The 19,499-nt window shown below is 38.8% G+C and overlaps 1 protein-coding gene across 2 annotated transcripts in view; it reads right to left on the reverse strand.

The window, feature by feature from the left end:
* Window positions 1–19,499, reverse strand: part of camta1a (calmodulin binding transcription activator 1a) — a 288,847-nt gene that overhangs the window by 268,449 nt on the left and 899 nt on the right. For both annotated transcript variants that reach the window (XM_032520276.1, XM_032520277.1), the window contains exons 2-3: window positions 15,693–15,794; window positions 4,361–4,464 (exon numbers count right to left, since the gene is read on the reverse strand). In XM_032520276.1, the coding sequence (XP_032376167.1) occupies window positions 4,361–4,464; window positions 15,693–15,794 (206 nt within the window). The remainder of the gene's footprint in view (window positions 1–4,360; window positions 4,465–15,692; window positions 15,795–19,499) is intronic.

The following is a 19,499-nucleotide window of genomic DNA, read 5'->3' on the forward strand; positions in this document are numbered from 1 at the left end:
CATGCTGAGCTCCTCTCTGCCTCTGGTTCTTAAGACTGAGTGATTGTAGCCACTTCTCCAAAATTGGCAATTTTTCACTGTTTGTCAATGCTTTTATAATGTCAAACATTTGAGTCACTTGTTAAAAGTCAGCAAGGTTTATGTCTGCAAGGGGGCTAACACTGACGCGTCTAATCCAGCATGTTGCAGCAGAGAAAATGTTACTTGCTCTTGTCCTCAGGACTCCAGTAGCAAGTCATAAATGCTGTCATTCAAACTCTATGCCCATAAGAACTGCTACAGAAATACATAGCTGAGGGGCAAACTCAAACTGAATAGCAGAAATGTCGAGCTTAAATAAAATCAGCTCGTTTCTTTGACTGGTAGTGTCCTAGAGGATAATACACTTCGTTTGAATCCTATAGTTATACACATCCTGAATCAGAGCTCTAACGTCTACCAAAGAGCAAGAAGTCCATCTTTAAAATAGCACTGGTAAAATTGCAATTCTCCAGCACATTTCAAGTCTTGCAACCTTCATGTCAGTGTAACCAAACATCAGGCTGACTCTGTTTGATCTTGAAAGGGATATAAGCCTAAAGCCGTTCCTGTGTGAGATGTCCTTCTTTAAAAAGATTCTAATCTCAACCGAAATGTCTAGCAAAATAGAGGTCATCGTGCCAGAGCACCGAGCAGACAATAGCACTTGGGTGCAGACCTGAGAGGAATTCTGTAGGATTTGTTCCCATGTGTCTCACCTGAGACATGGTGGACATCAATGGCTGAAAGAGCAGTGACACAAACAAGGTAAATATAGACTTCCTGAAAGTTATTCTATTTTGCAACTCAACAACTATAAAGTAGGCTTGTATCATTTTAACAGATAAGAAATCACAGAAATGTCAGATAATTACCACAACTTTTTTTTCTTCTGATCATGACTTCCTTTTGTCTTTTTTTAATAATACCTTGTTTGTTTCTTAGTAAATTCTCAATAACTGCCAGGTACTTCTCTCCCATTGATAATTTGAAGGTTGATGGCATGTCTGTACGCTGCTCATGATTTAGTGAGAGTAACATTCAACCCTCTAAACTCCCATCCCCCCCGCTTGAATTTTGATTCAATTGGTTTATCTAATTTTCCAGTAAATGCTTGAAATGTATTCCCGCACACCTTCTTTTCATAAAACTACACAGGGGAATCATGAGAATGAGATAGAAATGAATAGTTCTACATTAGCTTCACTTCACCACACCGGCAACACCACAGCTCCCACTCAGTCTCATTCTAGATTAAAGTTTCCAAGCAGCAAGTTGTATCCTCAATCATTTCCACCAAAAGTAAACTGAAACAGAATTATCCCAGATTTGAACAAGGTGCAAATAATGTAAAACTGTAAAAAGTGGGTGGTAGGGAAAAGGAACAATAGACACTTTATGATTCATGCGACTTTCAAAGGGTTTTGCAGTCATGTCAGGAATACAAATAAAGCCTTCGTGGAGGTCCAGTGGATATGTGAATGTGCAACAATAAAGGATAAATCCATGCTAGCCTGGCTACAAAGAGAGATAGTTGTGGGTGTTAAATTATTTACTATGGAGCCAAGCTTCATAGTAAATAGCCGTTTTGTGAGTGTCCTCTCCAAAACAGTGCAAGTTGTAGGTAAAGAAGAGTCACCAGATGTACATAATCCATGTGTTTTTGTTGCTTTTTTAGCAAGCAGTTCCTTGCCCAAATATACATGGGACATAATACCATACACTAGACAGGGTTTTTGGTTGTTTGCCAGAAACAAGCAATCCAAGTTGTTGGTGGAAATTTTGCAGCGATAAAACAAAGAAGAAAAAAAAAGATCAGACAGAGCGCTTTTAGGGGGTGTTGTCATTGGCACACATGTTCACAAAATAGCCTGTTTCCACACATCTATTACACTTCTTTTTTTTTTTTTTTTACAGCTTATTTTCCTTATTAGCAACGACATTGGTCCCTGTTTGGGGCTTTTGTTGAAATCCTCCAAAAACGGTTGCTGAGCAGAAAATCAGGGTCCTGTAGAGGGCAGTTGCCACAAGAGTCACACAATTGAACTGATCCCTCCCTCCCTTCCTGCCTGTCTGTCTGCTACCAATGAGGAACAAACACTCTGATTTGCATGTTCTGCACAAAAAAAGAACATCCTTGATTTTAGAAAAGGTTGCCTTGCTCTCTTCAACCCTGACAAACACTATTGGCATGCATACCAAAACACCACTTGAACCATGTTTTTTCCACAGCAGAATCTGCTGCCCAGTAACACAATGTGGTGCTATTCCTGAAATATGTCTGTTATGATTAAACTTGGTATTAAATGACAAGACATGCTAACAACTGTAGCCGGCAGCATTTATCCCCAGCAAATGCTTAGACTTACATTTTGAGATCAATTTCAAAGCCATGTTAATTAATTTAGACTGCTAGCAGCACAATGCAGGTCAGACAGGGCAAACAAGTTACAACATCAGCCAATTAGAAACACACAAGCGTTATACATTTTTTCATAACTAGGGCAGGGCTTATGGGCAAAGATATGATGGATGGAGACTGCAATTGATGTACGGTATGAGAAGATAAACTTGCTGTAGTAATCACCACTGAAATTGTGTCTACTTCTACACATCCACATTTGGACCACAGATGAATACATTTTTTTTATCTCCATTTTCTAAAATATATTGACTGCACTGTCTAAAATAATATTTAACTGTATGTCAATGACATATTGTCTTTTTGAAAATCCTGTTCCTTAGAAACAAGCGTGCCTGGTGCCTTATCATCTGGTTGTTTTTCAGTCAATTAACTTCCATCACTGCAGATGACTATATTAATATGGTGACAATGTGTTAATCAAAAGCATGGATGGTTGATTTTTGCGTATTGGTTTTAAGATTTGTCATGGTGTGTATTTAGGGCTAATTACTACCAATTATTCTTAGAAAAGAAATACCAGTTCCTCATCTATCAGTATTGGAAACAAAAGAGATAAACTCATCAACCTGTCCCCTGAGAAAAAGAGCAGGCTGGCAAACGAGCTCCGAGGCAAATGAAGCAAAATACAGTAAGTCCCTGTTAGGGAAATACAGTGTATAACATGTTAGGACTTGAATATTCGTTGGTCCAAGCAGTAATATAATGCAAGAGCAAATCAGTGAGTATGGATCATGAAGATTGTTTTGGACTGTATTCCAGATGTTTTTGTGCATTTAGAAATCTATGACACAAAAAAAAACAAATACCAGATGTGTCTCCCACACACCTACAATAGACTAAGATTTAGGTAAGTAACTAATTCCACAGTTCACTTTTCCAGAAGCCTCCACATTTCTATATAAAACATATTTTTGAACGTATGTAATACTCAAACGTCAAATAAGGCCAAATGTATTTTAAGTAAATGATTGAAGTGCTAAAACAGTTAGAAAAAGAAAATGAAAAGAACAGCAAAGGGACATCTGGGACATCTTCCTACAAAGGCAAAGTGTTTTCTGATTTCAGTTTCAAAAGAGAAAATGTAAAGATCTTTCCTAATGTGATGCAAATATGATATGCGAGACACCTTGAGCTTTCACTTCCCCAAAGGTAAACACCGTTTAAGTTGATATCGAAAGCCCCTCAAAATGCTTGCTAAATACAACAGCAGTGACGTTTTGTGAATAAGACTCAACATGCAATTGACTTTAACCTTCGATTTATGCCGAACAGGGATTCCTTGCAGAATGAGCATTGGCAAATCCATCCTGCATAAAGTGCAAGATGAGATAGATGTTTAACAACTGTCTCAGTTTAAATATGAAGACAGTGGGAGAGAGGTTTTAGTTTTGTTTTGTTTTTATTATTATTATATTCAACAAGAGGAACATATATATTGATTAAAGGTCACTCTATCCATGCAAAGCCCGGTGGCAATGAATTATCTGTGTTTGGGGAAAAATGGTCAGCTAAAATACTCCATTTCACATGAATTTTTGCAAAGGTAATGTGCTCAGAACTGTCTTGTAAAAACCTTTCGTACAGTTAAAACAATCCCGTCGAATTGTCCAACTGCCGTAATCTGAAGAGGAAATACCAGAGAATTAACTGAACCTAACATATCTATTTACATGAAATATGTCAGACATGGTAACAGTGAACCTTTTACCATGTCTAACCTATGCGCGCAGTTGAGAGAAAGTGATATTTTGATGGATGGCACCTAATGGAAAGGTGTTATGTTGTTTAGAAGAGAGTTCACATGGCTTACAACTCTGTCTGAAAAAGGCCTGAAAGAACAACGTGTCAGACAGAAAGGTACCTTTGTAAACGGGTGGATTGAGCAGAGGGTGCTATGATAAGGAGAAGTGGCCTTACCTCATTAGTGTTCCACCGGTGTCTCTCCTTTGGCAGCGAAGTGCATTTTGGTAGACATTCAAGCAGCTTCTTGGGCAGGTATATTTTCAAATGTCCATGTTCATCTAGAACAAGAGCAAGACAAAGCAGAAGACTTAGCACAGGCTTCATACTTTTTGGACTTGCTCATATCCCTCTTTATCAGTCTATCAGTCTCTCTGTAGCCAAAACGCTGACTGTAAAATAACTATCCCCAACTGAATTAGGAAATTTATTAGAAGAGAGTATTGCATACATTTTATTTTGTGCTCAGCTAAATTATTTTACTGTGAAATGCATTCTATCAGGGGAGTTCACCAGAGATTTTTCACTGTCAACTTGTAAAGGCTGTGTCTATTCATTATTTAGACACAATAAACACCCTTGAGTGATTTTAAAGTGTATGGGGATTTGGTATGGGAATCTGTGTGCTGCATGCCAGAATGTGGTATATTATTCAGAGAAATAATTACAATTACCAGGCCCAATGCTTACATCTTAATGGATGTCGTTCAATCTATAATTTACATTTCACTACCAGTTCACAACCATTATAAAACAGTAAGGTTTAAAGAGGCCCTCATGCATGGATGCAATCTCATTCCATTGCTGTATTCCTCCTTAAATATGCAGATGGCTTAAATGTGAACAAATTATATTTCTTTGCAGTGACAAAAACATGTTGAATTTATAACATCATGAAAAAAACTATTACAGTCTTGGGGTGTTTTTTTTTTTATCAGAACATGAGTAAAAGGGTTATGCGGAAAACAATTTAATAATTTACATGCAAAATTAGGATATTCTAAGCAAGCATATTGACAGCATATGAACAGGTATCCTTCTCTCTGATAGAACAGTATTATTTAAAATGGGAAAGATTTCTTTACTAAGTTTGTACATTAATGGATCTTAAAGAGTAACTTATGCTTAGCGCCATTCAATATGCACACACACACACACACACACACACACAAAATCAAAAAACAGCATGAACACACAGGCCCCATTCAATTGGAGAAATTAAACTGCAAAATCAGTCACTGTGCATGTTTGTCACAACACCATGTCTCAGCTACAGCACTACATTATTTTTTTTACTTGCAGTTTAAATTTTCTTTTTGACTAATTAATGTCTAAGTTATATATGTGTATATTGTCTGTACTGCTTGTTTTATGTTTGTTTATAGTCCTATGTCTTTTTAAAATGTATAAAATGTCCATCACAAAAAAGATTGTTGACTATAAGACTATGGTTATTTCTTTGGTGGTCCTTGTAAAGATATCAATATATTCTCAAAAGCCCCGTTAATTAAATAAACAGATGTGTTAGACAAAAACAAGCATGTATAAATAAATTTAATATTCAGTTGTAATGTGTGTGGATTTAATGTAAATGCATTCACTAAAGGTAATGCAAAAACTGCATTTATCCACAATGCAGTTCAGCTTGAATGTACAAAGAATAACATGATGTTATATAATGAAGGATTGGATTAAGTGTTTCATGATGTTCGAAAATGTACTGGTATCACTATAAAAGCAAACCCACTGGAATAATACAGTGGAAGAAAACAGCATTCTTTCAAATATATATAAAACTGTGGGTTAGGATACTAGGGAATGGGTAAGTAAAGGGAGAGACGGAATATGAGTGCTGACTATGGATCCCTGGGGTGGCTGATATCAGTAGTTGGAAAAAAAAAAAGCTAAAAAGTTCAACCGAAGCAAAATACTACTTTAAAGCCAATACAAATAATCCAGCAGTGCACTACTTGATTATGAGGATATAACAAGAGTGTATGTAGCTTGTTGTATACCACAGTAAGAACGGAGTGGTACTTGCCAAAAAAAAACATATGGAAAATTCAATGGGAATGAACACAGTAGGTCCACAGAGATGGAACTGGCTTGGAGCCTCTGAGTGTAATGTGTAAGGTGGAACATCATTGCTCCCAAGGGAATGCAAAAGCAGATCTGTAGTATTTGCCATTTCCATCTGTACCAATAATTCTACATGTACACTCTGTTTTATATGAGCGGAACAGGTATCTGTAATCATTCGCTTCGCCCAATTAAGAATCACATACAGCATCTGCTCAAAGTAGCACCGGAGCGGTTTCACTGTCAGAACTGGAAAACACGCTGGAACTGAATGATCAGAGAGGTACCAAAGAAAGAAAGTTGTTTGTTTTGTGTAGATGTGTTGTTTTACAGCATCAACTTAGAATAAGCTGAGTAGCTTTGTTCCAGTGCCACATATTTCTTTTAATTGTTCACTAAATAGCTCAAGAAGGGCAAGGGCTTTCAATATTGAAGCCCAATCACAAATTGAAAATCTCACTGGATCTACACTCATATAGAGCATTGGGCAGTACAACGTATTGGCCAGCCATCTCCCATCTTATGAAATGTGCTCTGAAGATTTGCTTTTTTCAACCGGCAGACAGCAGCAGCAGCAGATACATATGGCGAGTCTGTCTCTGCACAGATTATACAGGATTGAATGCTGCTCTCTGGCACAGTCTCCAATGAGACTATTGAGACAAAGCTGAATTGAAATATGTCTCAAGTATCTCAGCAGTAGGCTCAATCGGCCTGCAGGTTAAAATACTTGGGATGAAAATATTGAGCATAGAGGATCTTGACAAATGCATTTAAATCTCTCACTTGGTTTTAATCATTTCACAACCTTACGATGACACCGGTCACTGCACAACATGTTTTTGTGCAAAGTATTGCTCGCTCAACAACTCTCTCTGCCACGGACAGCTGAAGTATGCAAGACACATCTTAGTTCAGTATGCAGTGCACATGAAAAGGTGACACAACTGCAACATGCATTTTACTTTGAAATGCAAGTCTTGTATTTGTCAGTTAACAACACCCCTAAGCAACAGAGCAGCCTATGTACACCCGGCAGCACTAACAACGTGTTAACTGGGTTGCTCTTAATCCCTTAACCTTACATGGGCCCTTCTGAAATCAGGTTACCACCTACCGAAACTAGGGATTGATTACCAATGTGCACGTGAACATACTGAATGTGAAAAGACACAACTCTGGACACTCTCATGAAAGCCCATATATACATTCCAACGTTGTTTTTCACATAAATTAATAATTTACATTCTGGATAACGTATTTAAAAAATGATGACATTGTTACTGAAGAAAACTTGAAAACGAGAAGAAGATTATCAACAAGTTCTGTGTAGGTAGCTTCTTCTTTTTTTGTAAAATTTCTAAGCAAATTTCTGGATTCAATGCATCCTAATATCCTCAGAAAGTGTATGTCACAATCTACTGTAAATCTACACGTGTATCTGTGTCAGGATTTAAAGGATTTAAACAGAGTAACGTTACAATTGCTAAAGCTAACCGCAGCAGTCGTTGACGCTAGAGTTTAGAAATACCTATAACAATAAGCTTTGTCATAAACTCTACTTTGGCTTCAGCTGATGACCATGTTGATAAGTGGGCCAAATGAACTAGGCAAAATACAGTAAAATAAGTTACTGTTGTTTTCAGAACACCTCTGTGCACCTGTCCCTTTCACCTACGCAGCCTTAGCCTGACCACAGTTCAGTCAGTTGTAATGACTGACTTTGAGTTGGAGACTATTTGATGGTGTTTTTATTAGCCTTTTATTTCTAGCTTTATAGGCTCCCATTCCCAAGACAATGCTGCAGGACAAGGATCCTTAATAATACAGACAAGGCAACCAAGTTGCTTTTTATGGCCAAACTGTGGAATGTTCTTGACTGGCCAAGTCAAGTCACCTGACATCAATCGAATCCAACTGAGCATGCTGAAGACCAGACTGAGGGCAGACAGGCCCCAAAACAAGTTAAGAAATGAGTATGGCTGCAGCACAGGCCTGGCTGAGCATCACCAAGGAACATGCCAAGTGTCTGTTGAGGTCTATAGATCATGAATTTTAGACAGGCACTAAGTGCAAAGGATTTGCAACCAAGTATTTAATATAATCAGTAGCCTATATATCTATTGATCTAAGCCACATTACTGTTTATTAAGATATCTGCATTTAAGTATGACATTTTCTGCCGCTAGGGGTCTCTCAATCATACAACAACAAAAGCAATTACGTCATTGCAGTCAGTTTCTCCTGGTTAGGATTCCTTCAGTGTTCACTTATCCGCAGATGTCTTTTCCTGTCTAAAATAAAGGGACACGGTGATTGAAACCGCAATAAACACCGAATAACGCTATTTCACGTTCAGAATACTGGATGTGTTTTACGACACTGTTCAGCCCCATGCCACTAACATTAGCTCTGCTTGTTTCTCTTATATTTTAAGATCCAAACGTTCAGGAGGTTTTCATAGGGCGCCAATTTACCCGCAGAGGTCTCCTCTCCAAAAAAAAATGTTTCTCCGATGCTGTTTGGCTCATCAGCGGAGAACTGCCACTAATGCTTGTTCAGCTTGTTTCTCTGATAACTAATCCAACATCCCATGACTGAAATTTTTCACTAGGTAAAAACTATCAAGATCTAAAAAGTGTATCGTAAAAATGTGGCTTAGACCTGGATAAAAAAGCCTATTTATGAGAGCCTCTGGCAGTCAACCCCAACCCTAGCTAAGTTTCTATCCACTTGTCAATCAAATTATCTAAAGTTTGGTAAAAAAAAATATCGGTAAACAATCGCACAACATTCAAGCAAAAACTTGCAAACAAAGTTTTTCTAGACAAAATGGATTGTGCCGTCTACCAACAAATGATCAATATTGCACAAGTTGTAATAGTGCTTATGTGTCAGCTGATAGCGACATATCAAGCTATAATAAGAAAACGACACTATCCACACATCGCTATGATGATGCACATGCACGTAAATGCCCAAAGACAACAGGGCCTGTGGTGTGGGAATGACAGCACTCCAAACAGTTCTGGGTGTTCATGGTTCAGAGACACTTCACAGAAACCCTTTGGTAGAAGCATTTTTGGATGACCAAGACAACATTTGACCTGCTAATTTTATTGGCCCGTCCCTTTCCCCAGATGTCGCAAGCTATCGCCTGATAAATTATAGCATTTCTTAGATTTTTACTATCTAAAATAGCCGTTATATTTTGCTTGTAAATTGAATTCAAAAAGTCTCTTGTCTCCTTGTTTGTTCACTACATCAGTCAGAGCGGAAATACTGGACGGAAATGAAATAAAACTTATTCTTTGTTTGAAGACTAAAACTAAAACGTAATCGCAATTCATTATTTATTTGGCAAATAACGTTTCCATCAGCGTTTATCACATAAGCCGTATATCGAATAAGATGAAATCCGATGAGACCAAATGCTTTTCCTTTGAGTCAATATTCATGAAATTCAATCGAATTTTTCTGTTTCCATAAGGCATTTTTCATTCATTTAATTTGGATAAAAACGTGTGGATGGAAACGTAGCTACTGAGGCACGTGCAAAGTGGATGTGCCGACTGCAATCAAATGACATGGACTACGTCCTTGACTAAAATGACAGACTTCTTATCTAGGTCTAGTCATGTTTAGACATTTGTAACAATGTGAAAATTCTACAAATTATTTCTTTAAGCCAACTATTCTGAGATGCTTTCTTAGTGTTTGCAGTACCACCAGTAAAATGGACCAAAAAAACTCAGTGTTGCATTTATTTGAGTTATTTTTGCTGTGACATACTCATAATTTATTTAAGACAGGCTGGTGTGGATGTTAATTTTCCCTGTTAAATTAACACTAAACTAGAAAAAAGCAAAGATGGCAAACCAAAAAGCTGTCCAGCCTGTGGACTCATGTACACATGATCCATATACACTACAGAGGCCTTTAAACATTCTATAGCATTTTAACATCAGATCCTTCAGAAGGCCACTGTGTTCAAGCTTTTATCTTTCTCAGATATGGATGACTGTATTTCTTTGAAGAACAGGCAAACTACTGTCATGTTGTTTTGTTTTAAATGTGGCATTTATTTTTCAAATGTTCAGAGTTGGTCTTCTTTAATCTGGGAGCCTTTGCCTAACTTGAGAGGGGCCTTGTTTTTACACAAGAATGTTTCTTACAGGGCTCTCAAAGCACACAAAGGTGAGCTCAACATAACTGGCGTTGAGTGCTGAGGTTTCTTTTCTACACAATAAAGCTCTCGTAACTATGAAAGGTTTTGTTCTTTTAGCTGCAATTGATCTACAACTTATAATATTTCAGCTGCTGCATGTCTACTGTTCACTCCACAGGGCATTTCCACAGATGTGAAGGAGGGACTGTGAGCATTCCAACAAAGAATTGCTTACTAATTAAAGATCTGTCCACTGTGGCATGAAAATCTACATATACTGTGGTTTGTGCATTAGCTGAAAACAACCAACGGGGGAATAGCTTAGATGCCAGATTTGGAATAGGTTTACAGAATATAGACGAGCCCATCCTAACCAAATTGTCTGATTTGATCAGTGCATAAACAACAAATTACACACAGAAATTTGGCTTTGAAAATGTAAATTAATCTTTCATTTCTTAACCAGGAGTTGATCAAAGCCTGAAAGGTACTCCACTGCTTTGCATTTCCTGTGGACTCCCCTGTAAGGTTTAATATTTATATTGGAGTTGAAAAAGAAAGCTTAATGACTGCTTGTACATTAGCCAAGAAAGGGATACACAGAAAACTACTATTTGGTTGTAAAACACTAAAGTGCAAGACAGGCTGATACCAGAGCTTGTTACATGAGAGGATATGCTGAGCTGAGCTGGCACACTGGAGCCAATTACATTCTAGATCTTGATGAGCGAGCTCACATATAAGCCTAAACAGGGAGAGGAGCTCTGTTCAACGCAGAGGCTACAGGTCTGCAGCTGTCATGTTGCCATCACTGGCCATTTGTGTGCTGAACAGAGACAGCCTGTGTCCCTTCGTAATTCACATCACCCTGTGTCAAATGAGTATAAAGATATATATTTCTATGTGTTGATGTTCGGATTATCACTGATCCTGGCTGCTAAGTAAACACTTGGGCCAAATTTAAGCGTATCTGTCATGCTAGCTTGCCCCAGCCCCACCCTAGAGACGAGAGCGAGGGTCATGAGACTGGAAAGGCTGACAAAAACAAATCTTTAATCAATATCCGAGCCCTGGACGCAAAACCCTCTCTCTTCCGTCTCTGTCTCAGAGCGCTCTGGGAGTGACAGTTTTTCTTTTTAATCTGTGCCCACATTGTGGAGAAATTGCAAGCTAATGTTTTGGCTATAGATCATTCAGTAAATCGCTGCTGGCGGCGCATATCCAAAGTAACAGTTTGAATGCAAACATTTTCCACAACAGTTCAGTGGCTAATATGGCTTAAGGATGTGAAGAGCAGTGTAACAGTATCTGCTCTTTGTGTAGCTATACCTGTAACAAGAGGGAGGTGAATCACAGAAGAACAAGCGGTCCTGTGCATAAACATTTGGCTCTCATTTCTGTCCAGTAAGAAGTGCTGTGAAACTGAATTAGGCCTATAGCAACGTCTGTTTTCATTAGGTTGGATGATAGCCATCCACTGGGCTGGACCAAAAACGCCCCTAAGAGTTTCGCTCCAAAGTTTGCCCAGTCAGCCAAATGAGCTTAGCTCAGACATATTTCATCAGCTGGGTTGAGACATTTTAGCAGAAATAAAAACATACTCCTTCATCTGTTGCACATAAACGGTAGCCAAGCAACAAGTTGTCAATGGCAGTGAATGCTACTCTATTTAGACAAAAAATATTTCCTTTCCTCATCCTATGCTAAGGATGGTCCATTCCTTTAACATCATCCAGCATTTGCCTGGTTTGCACATTTCCCCATTATATTTTAAGCAAAGGGACCTCCGTATATTTGCCAACATTGAGTCCTTTTGAAGATAAAATAAGCTGTTTCAAACTGTTTCACCTGCTGATGCACCCTCGTTTGTTTCACCCTCTGCAACTAACAGACTAACTGTTTTTTTCCCAAAGCTTACTTTTAAAGAAGAACAGATATTTTCATCACTTAATCCCTGTATCATATGGACAGAATTACACTCAGATACTTACGCAGCGGACAAAAACAGTTTCTATAGCATGCAGTCAGTGAAATCCATGGATATGGGGAGTAAATATAAGTATCTAAATTCATGCAATGCACATCTGGAGTGTGTGGGATGTGACATGCACTAAGTATAAAAAACAGATCTATAGAAGGCAAGATGTCAAACCATTACATAACAGAGTGGACATGAAGCTCAGACCAAAGGCAAAGGTGCAGTGACAGGTTGTCATGGTGAAAGCAGTAAGACGATGATGGCAGGCGAACAAAAACAAAATCAAGACAAAAGAAAAAGGTTGTGGTCAGATGTGAAGCAGAGATGAACTCAGATTGACAAGGTTCAGTGTTGAACTGATGACATGCTGTCAATTAAAAATGATCAATCTGGTAATGAGGTGTGAAAGAAGGAGGAAAGGTAAAGGGGGTGGAGGGTGGGAGGGTGGGGGGGGGGAAGTTAACCTGCAGGCGGCTATTGCGATGGCATTTACAATAATAGGATATTACCACTGCAGCCTTTAGATTAAGACACTTGATTCAGCTAAGCCCTAAAATGCGTCACTAATCATTTGCAGCCAAAACATCATGACTATCAAGCTCATTTAAAGTAACGCAACCGTTTATCATAAAATAAAATTCACCATTATTTTTAATTAACTGAAAGCCTTTTCAAACATATGGAAAACAAAAAAAAACGATTTCCCTTTTTGCACTGTGAACGATATTCCCTTTAGTCACATTTCCATTTTACAGTCCATAATCCCTAATTTGAAGAGGCTTGAAACGTCTCAAGACTTTGCAAAATAATTTGCAAAGGCCTTGAATTTCTACAACATCCATATTATAGTGAATCTGTGAGGAAGACCGGTGGTACTTGGCCACAATTGAAGAGAGCACTTGATTAGACCATAGTCTATAGCCTAGGCCTACTACTTGTGGGAGATTCTGAGCTGAGCTTTGCTACAGCACAGGACAATTTGGGCAGAGTCAAATTTCCCTGCCAGTGATATCAATGACTGGCCCATAGTGCAGGGGCAGGTCACCCCACAGCCTGATGGCTCTTGGGAACGTGACGAGGAGTGTGCATAGACTTAAAATAGCAATGTCTTACTGTTGGATGAGGAAACCAATTATCTTCATCATCTGCCCTATAGCCTGATCGATAACACTCTTGCATACAGTGAAATTACTAACTGCCCACAAGCAAAAAAGAAAGTCTTACCAAACTTCACTTTAGCGTTGCTATGTTACCAAAACAAAGAGAACATTACACGGCTTCTAGCTATAGCATCTTGAATGAGTGTTTGACCTGCAACACACACAACAGCTGTTGTAAAAGACGCAAAAGATGTTTTTTTCCTCCTCCCAGTGGGAAAGATAACAAAAAGGAGTCTAAACGCTAGTAAGAGATTTGTATTACACTAAATCTTGCTGGACACCATTTCTTATGCTGTTGTAGTATGACCACACACAATATGCAATATGTGCAGGGTGGTTTTCATGTTTACATTCCCGCAATGACTGTACCCTGGATGTACTATGGCTCCATGTGGTTATTATAGTACAGTGTAATATAGCATAATAAGGGAAGACTGTCAAAAAGTCAAACAGCTGGGGAAAAAAGCCTAGGCCTATTACTGGAAGTTCAACAAACATGCACACACGGTTAACTGCCTGCAACAAACTGAAAATGACTCTTTATGTGTTCTCAGCCCTCACCAAGCTCACCCATCCATACAAATCCCATCTCAAGGAGAGCAGAGGTGAGGTCTCTCTCTCTCTCTCTCTCTCTCTCTCTCTCTCTCTCACACACTGCCTCTCTCTTTCTCTTGTTCTCTTCCACTGTCTCCCTCTTGCTTACACATGCACACAAACAAAGCCCTTCTTTCTGTATCATAACTACTCCCACAATTACTCAGACGATTACTCAGACCAGTGGTTTACCTGCCTGTTTGAGCTGCTGTATTCTGCTACAGAGTGTCCTAGGTGAGGCAGAAAAACCCTCAGGCTGAACGCATTTAACAGGGTGTCTGACATGGGTACAGGGTACTGTAATACCACGCAATAACATGAGGGAAAATAGCAAGACTGGCAAAACGTATTGTCAGTCACAGCTGTCACACATGAGGGGGTAATGCAAAAAGTCTAACAACAATGTCCCTGTTACAGTCTGCATCTCCGTTTCATAGATCTGCACAAGCAGTCCCCTGCCATTAAATCTCTCCACACATTTTCTTTTATAAAAAATACCAAAACAATTTGGTGCAGAAGAGCTCTCTCTCAGTGAAAGATATCAAGTGAGGAGTCTAACAAGGGGTTGTGGGTGATTTCAGACTCTCTATTTAGAAATGACAATACATGAGCACACTTAATTACCCAGTCTCTAGTCTAGATGTAGTCTTCCAGCAGCGAAGAGACTGGTGTATTTATTAACAATGATGGGGCTGCTTTCTGCTGAGAAACAATCTGCTTTACAGAGGACAGCTTATTCAATGGGTAAGACAGAGGCTAATATCCAGACACATTTTCTAAAAAGGAATGAAGTGGAAATCAACCACAAATAATATCAAGACTTTGACCTACATTCCTGACAGATTTTTTTTGTGTGTGTGTTGTTGGGACAGAAAATAGCACTTGTACACAGACGTGTGAGTGCACTGAAGCAATTCCCACAGAAGCTGGTTTTTATACAAGTCATAAAAACCTCAGCTGTGATGTTGGGTTGTCTTTGTTCTTTGCCCCTAGTCTACAGTTCTCATAGAGCATGAATGTAATGAGAGGGAAGCAAAGACAAAGACTAATCCAAATTGAAGGGGAAAAACATCATAGGATACGGCAAAGCATAAATATGTTTGTCATAAAGAAATTATGTTTGCGAGATTTTAAAGTCCTATTGTAAACTTGGGTGGAGATTTTTCATCTCATTAAATGCAGGTTTAAGAAAAGCAGAGAAAAGCCAAGTACAGGGCCATAATGGATGGCTTAAAGTGTAAGCTTTCTCTCTGAGGGTCTGCTCAGGTCCTGATCCCCTGGCCTCAACGTGAAACAATCACTCTTAGTTAACGACAACACTTCAACTATTGACAGCGTGATCCCGTAAAGCAGACACTTCAATCAACAGAGCAGCCGGCCGAGGTGTTGTGTTTGAGGAGAATAAAGGAAAGAGGGGGCATGGGGACGGATGAAATCAAGAAGTAAATAAATGAATCAATGAATGAATAATAGATTGGCCAGCTAGTGGCCTCTTGGAGCAGCAATGCAGTATTAATAACTGACTCTTACTGTTCGTCTCTGTGTCATCACTGATACTCTTAGGTGGACCATGGCCAGCATAACACACTGCTGATCTGTACATTCGATCCGGATTACGAACTTTCTTCAGTCCTTCAGGAGGCAAAGAGAAAAGTAGAGAAAATCGAGGAAAAGAAGCATTCTCCCAGCCTGTGATAACTAATCAAACTCCCCATGCAAGCAGTATCAACAGAAGCTAGACAGTATATTGAAAGACATTTCAAACACACACAAGCTGTTGGGAAAAACATGATGCTGATATTAATAATATTGATAATAAATCACAGTGAATTTGTCTATTGTCATTTTAAACAGTGAAGTTCTCCATTTGCTGAACATTTTTTTATTAGAAAAAACGGCCAGTGTTAAGGGTTACTGTAGCTCTGGGCTGGTTTGATACGGGTCAATAACACTCCCTATTGTATCAGTAGTAAACTGGATGAATCAATACAATCAATCAGTGGAGGCTGAGCAAAGCAGTCAGCAAAGGTCTATTACAGACAAGCATTACGAATGATATGTCTCAGCAACCACAAACGGGACCTGGGTCCCATCCATCCTCACCTCACTGATTCAATTAAACGGCTGGAGAAAAAAAAACGTAGCGCCTGATTCAACACAAAACTAGGGGAGCAAGTCGTCCGACATCACGAGGAAGTTAAATCCATCTTTCTTTACAAAACAGCGGAGAAATATTTATACCATTGCTGCACAAGCACTTTTGTAAGTTAATGGCTGACTGCGTGCTTACTTGATGTTTTGCTGCTGCTTCACCGTGAACTTTGAGTGAAATGATAGCATCATGAAACTTTTTAAACTGTACCCGCTTCAAAGTAAAAGAGAAAAATTACTTTGAGCACAGCTGAGGATACAAGCCTAATTCCCTATTTTAGAAAGCAACCTTTTTGCACATTGTTTCTGTTCTGCCACAAAAGTTCCAACTGCATTATCCTTCGATGTAGAGCTGGGTAACATATTGATATTATATTGATATTGTGATATGAGACTAGATATAGTCTTAGATTTTGGATATCGTAATATTGTATGTGTTGCATCAATGGCATAAATTTAGTCTTTTCCTGGTTTTAAAGGCTGCATTACAGGAAAGTTGTCATTTTCTGTATTTACCAGACTGTTTTAACTGTTCTATTATTTGCCTTTACCCACTTAGTCATTATATCCACATTACTGATGATTATTTATCAAAAATTTATAAAAAATCAAAATAAATATTTTGTGAAAGCACCAATGGTCAACACTACAATATCGTCACAGTAACGAGGTATTTGGTCAAAAATATTGTGATATTTGATTTTCTCCATATCGTCCAGCCCTACTTCAATGTATGTTGTTCATTTAACGCATTTATCGGAGTTGTATGTGTCAGTAAACTATTACATCATTGGCCTTTGGGCTTTGTTTTCATTTTAAATGAATATGTTGCGCTAGGTTTACCTTTGTTTGGGGTAGCATCGAGATTCAACTTCATCCGATTGGTTGGACCTTATAAGTAAGGGAAAGCTTCAGCCTGACGCACAGAAGATGACGAGTCATTATGGCTTACTGCTCAAACTCCGTCATTGGATGTTTCTGAAGTTTGCGGTTGGTTCCAAAATGTAATGAAAGGGACCCTGACATTTTTCTTTGTATTGTTTGAACATTTAGTAGAGGCCCGAAGTTGGTCTGACACTGACAGCACTCTACTGCTTCCGAGTGTGCTCACTTTATACCTTCTGTAAAAGCCTTAAAGATTGAACTTAAATAGTGTTTTAGTGAATATATTGGAATCCAAACACCACGCAAGTGTTAGTACTGTAGCTTGTGTTTACAAAAGTGCTCGTTTCGTTTCTCAAAATTGGCTTTCGAACAGCAATGTTTTTTATGACCACATACTCTGGTAGATTGATAAAACCATTGGCTGTAGTTTTATCCAGAGCAGTCTCACTGTAAGACGTATCAAGCTTGTCTTTTCAGTGCCCGCCAGGCCTTGTACTTAAAGTAACGGACCCCCAGTGCTTTTTATGAATGTGAAGAGAAGAAAAAAAACACTCCCAAGGGCCCTGACAATCAGTTAGGCTGGAGAGAAATACCCCAGGATGTAAACATTACATTACTGAGTGAGACTGGGTCGTGGCCCCTAGGTTTAACACAAGATGTAACCCTCAGTAGTTATGGACCTGCCAAACAACGGAGAGAGATCAGCACTACCCGCGTACCACAAGGACAAAAGGTTAAGGAAACACGGTTCAGCTCTCTCAGTGGTTACCCGACATCCAGGGGCACGCCATGTAAAATGTGATAGAGATGTACATTTTAAAAGCATGTTCTACTTTAATGAAGAGCCAAAACTAAGGACGCAGGAGTAACATTTCAGCGTGACAGCTCTATGTAAAAGCTTTAAGGGCCGGGTTTGCGTGAGACGGCATCGCAATTATGTGAAGGTATGAAGCACTCTCTCTTCATGCTCCCTTTGCTCCTCCTCCGCCTCCTTTTTTCCACTGACCGGCCTCACAGGAACACTGAAAATAACTTAACCTGCTCAGCAATGGGACTTTCAAGTCAGGGTTTTCAGTGAGAGCTCCATGTGTTGGAGAGACATCGAGATTAACAACTGGAACCTATTTGTTAAGTTCAGCTATTTAGATCAATACATTAGGACTATATACCACAGTGAAGTCATTACTATCATAAAACCAGATGTCTTTATGTTTTGTCATTGTCACAGACAAATCCCTCATGTAGTAAGTGTGCTTTTGTAGCTCAATACCACCCCCTGGTGGGACTCTGTTTAGTGGTTGGCACACTGACATCCAAACAACTGAGTCTTTTATCGTTTGCCCTCATGTGAACAGAGGCAATTTCTTTCCTCTCATTTAAAACATGAACGGCATTCTGCATCAAAAATAATTCCTCTGTGAGGTGCTGACGTCAAAATCTGAGGGAGATCTATTTGACTCTGAAACCTGCGACAACACGTTATCAACAGCTCAGAAACAACTGCAGCTAATGAATCTTTTTTTCTCGCTTTTAAAACATGCAGCCAATTTTAAAGTCTAAGATGACCAGTTCAATATGAATCAATAAATATTTAAAAAAAAAATAAGTTTAGGAATAAAAGACAGAGCGTACTGTATTGATGACCTGTCATACTCAATACGGCCAATCAAAAAACTAAAGTTAAAGTTAAATAGTTACAAGTAGGCTATGACATAACTAAGATACATTATTATATATAATTAAACATGCATATAAGGTTTGCCCATGAGATTCTATAAAAAACATGTTTAAGTTGCTTTATGTACGAATGTCAGCTCTATTAAATACATAACTCATTCCAGTCTGGTTCAAACACTCTTAACAGCAGAAAGCTGACATTTGGGTAGAATAACGAGTCCCTTTAGCATTAATGTAATACATCTTATCTATATTTTTATACATGCGTTGTTAAACAACTGACCCACAAATTCCATGGTCCTCTCTGAATAAGAACATATCTCTAAAGAATATATTTTGCAGTAAAACATCCCACTTAACAGGCAATAAGTAAGTCTAGTGCATTTCATTTTAAGTTAGTGAGCCGTATAAAATAAGCTGATGGGGAAAAAAGACCTAATTTTGTCCTATGTGTAAAGTAGTGTAATGAGCAGGCTGCTGGACATTCTACTCTCCATCCTCCCTGTTTCCTCTGGTGTGATGGCATTTCATTTCAAGTGCGATAGGGCATTGCAAGCGGAGCGGCTATTTCAGCGTTTTGATGCCCGTGTTTAAACCCAGATATAGGCCAAGTAGGCTATAATT

This window comes from Etheostoma spectabile, chromosome 7 (genome assembly GCF_008692095.1).
Source record: "Etheostoma spectabile isolate EspeVRDwgs_2016 chromosome 7, UIUC_Espe_1.0, whole genome shotgun sequence".
Classification (NCBI taxonomy): domain Eukaryota; kingdom Metazoa; phylum Chordata; class Actinopteri; order Perciformes; family Percidae; genus Etheostoma; species Etheostoma spectabile.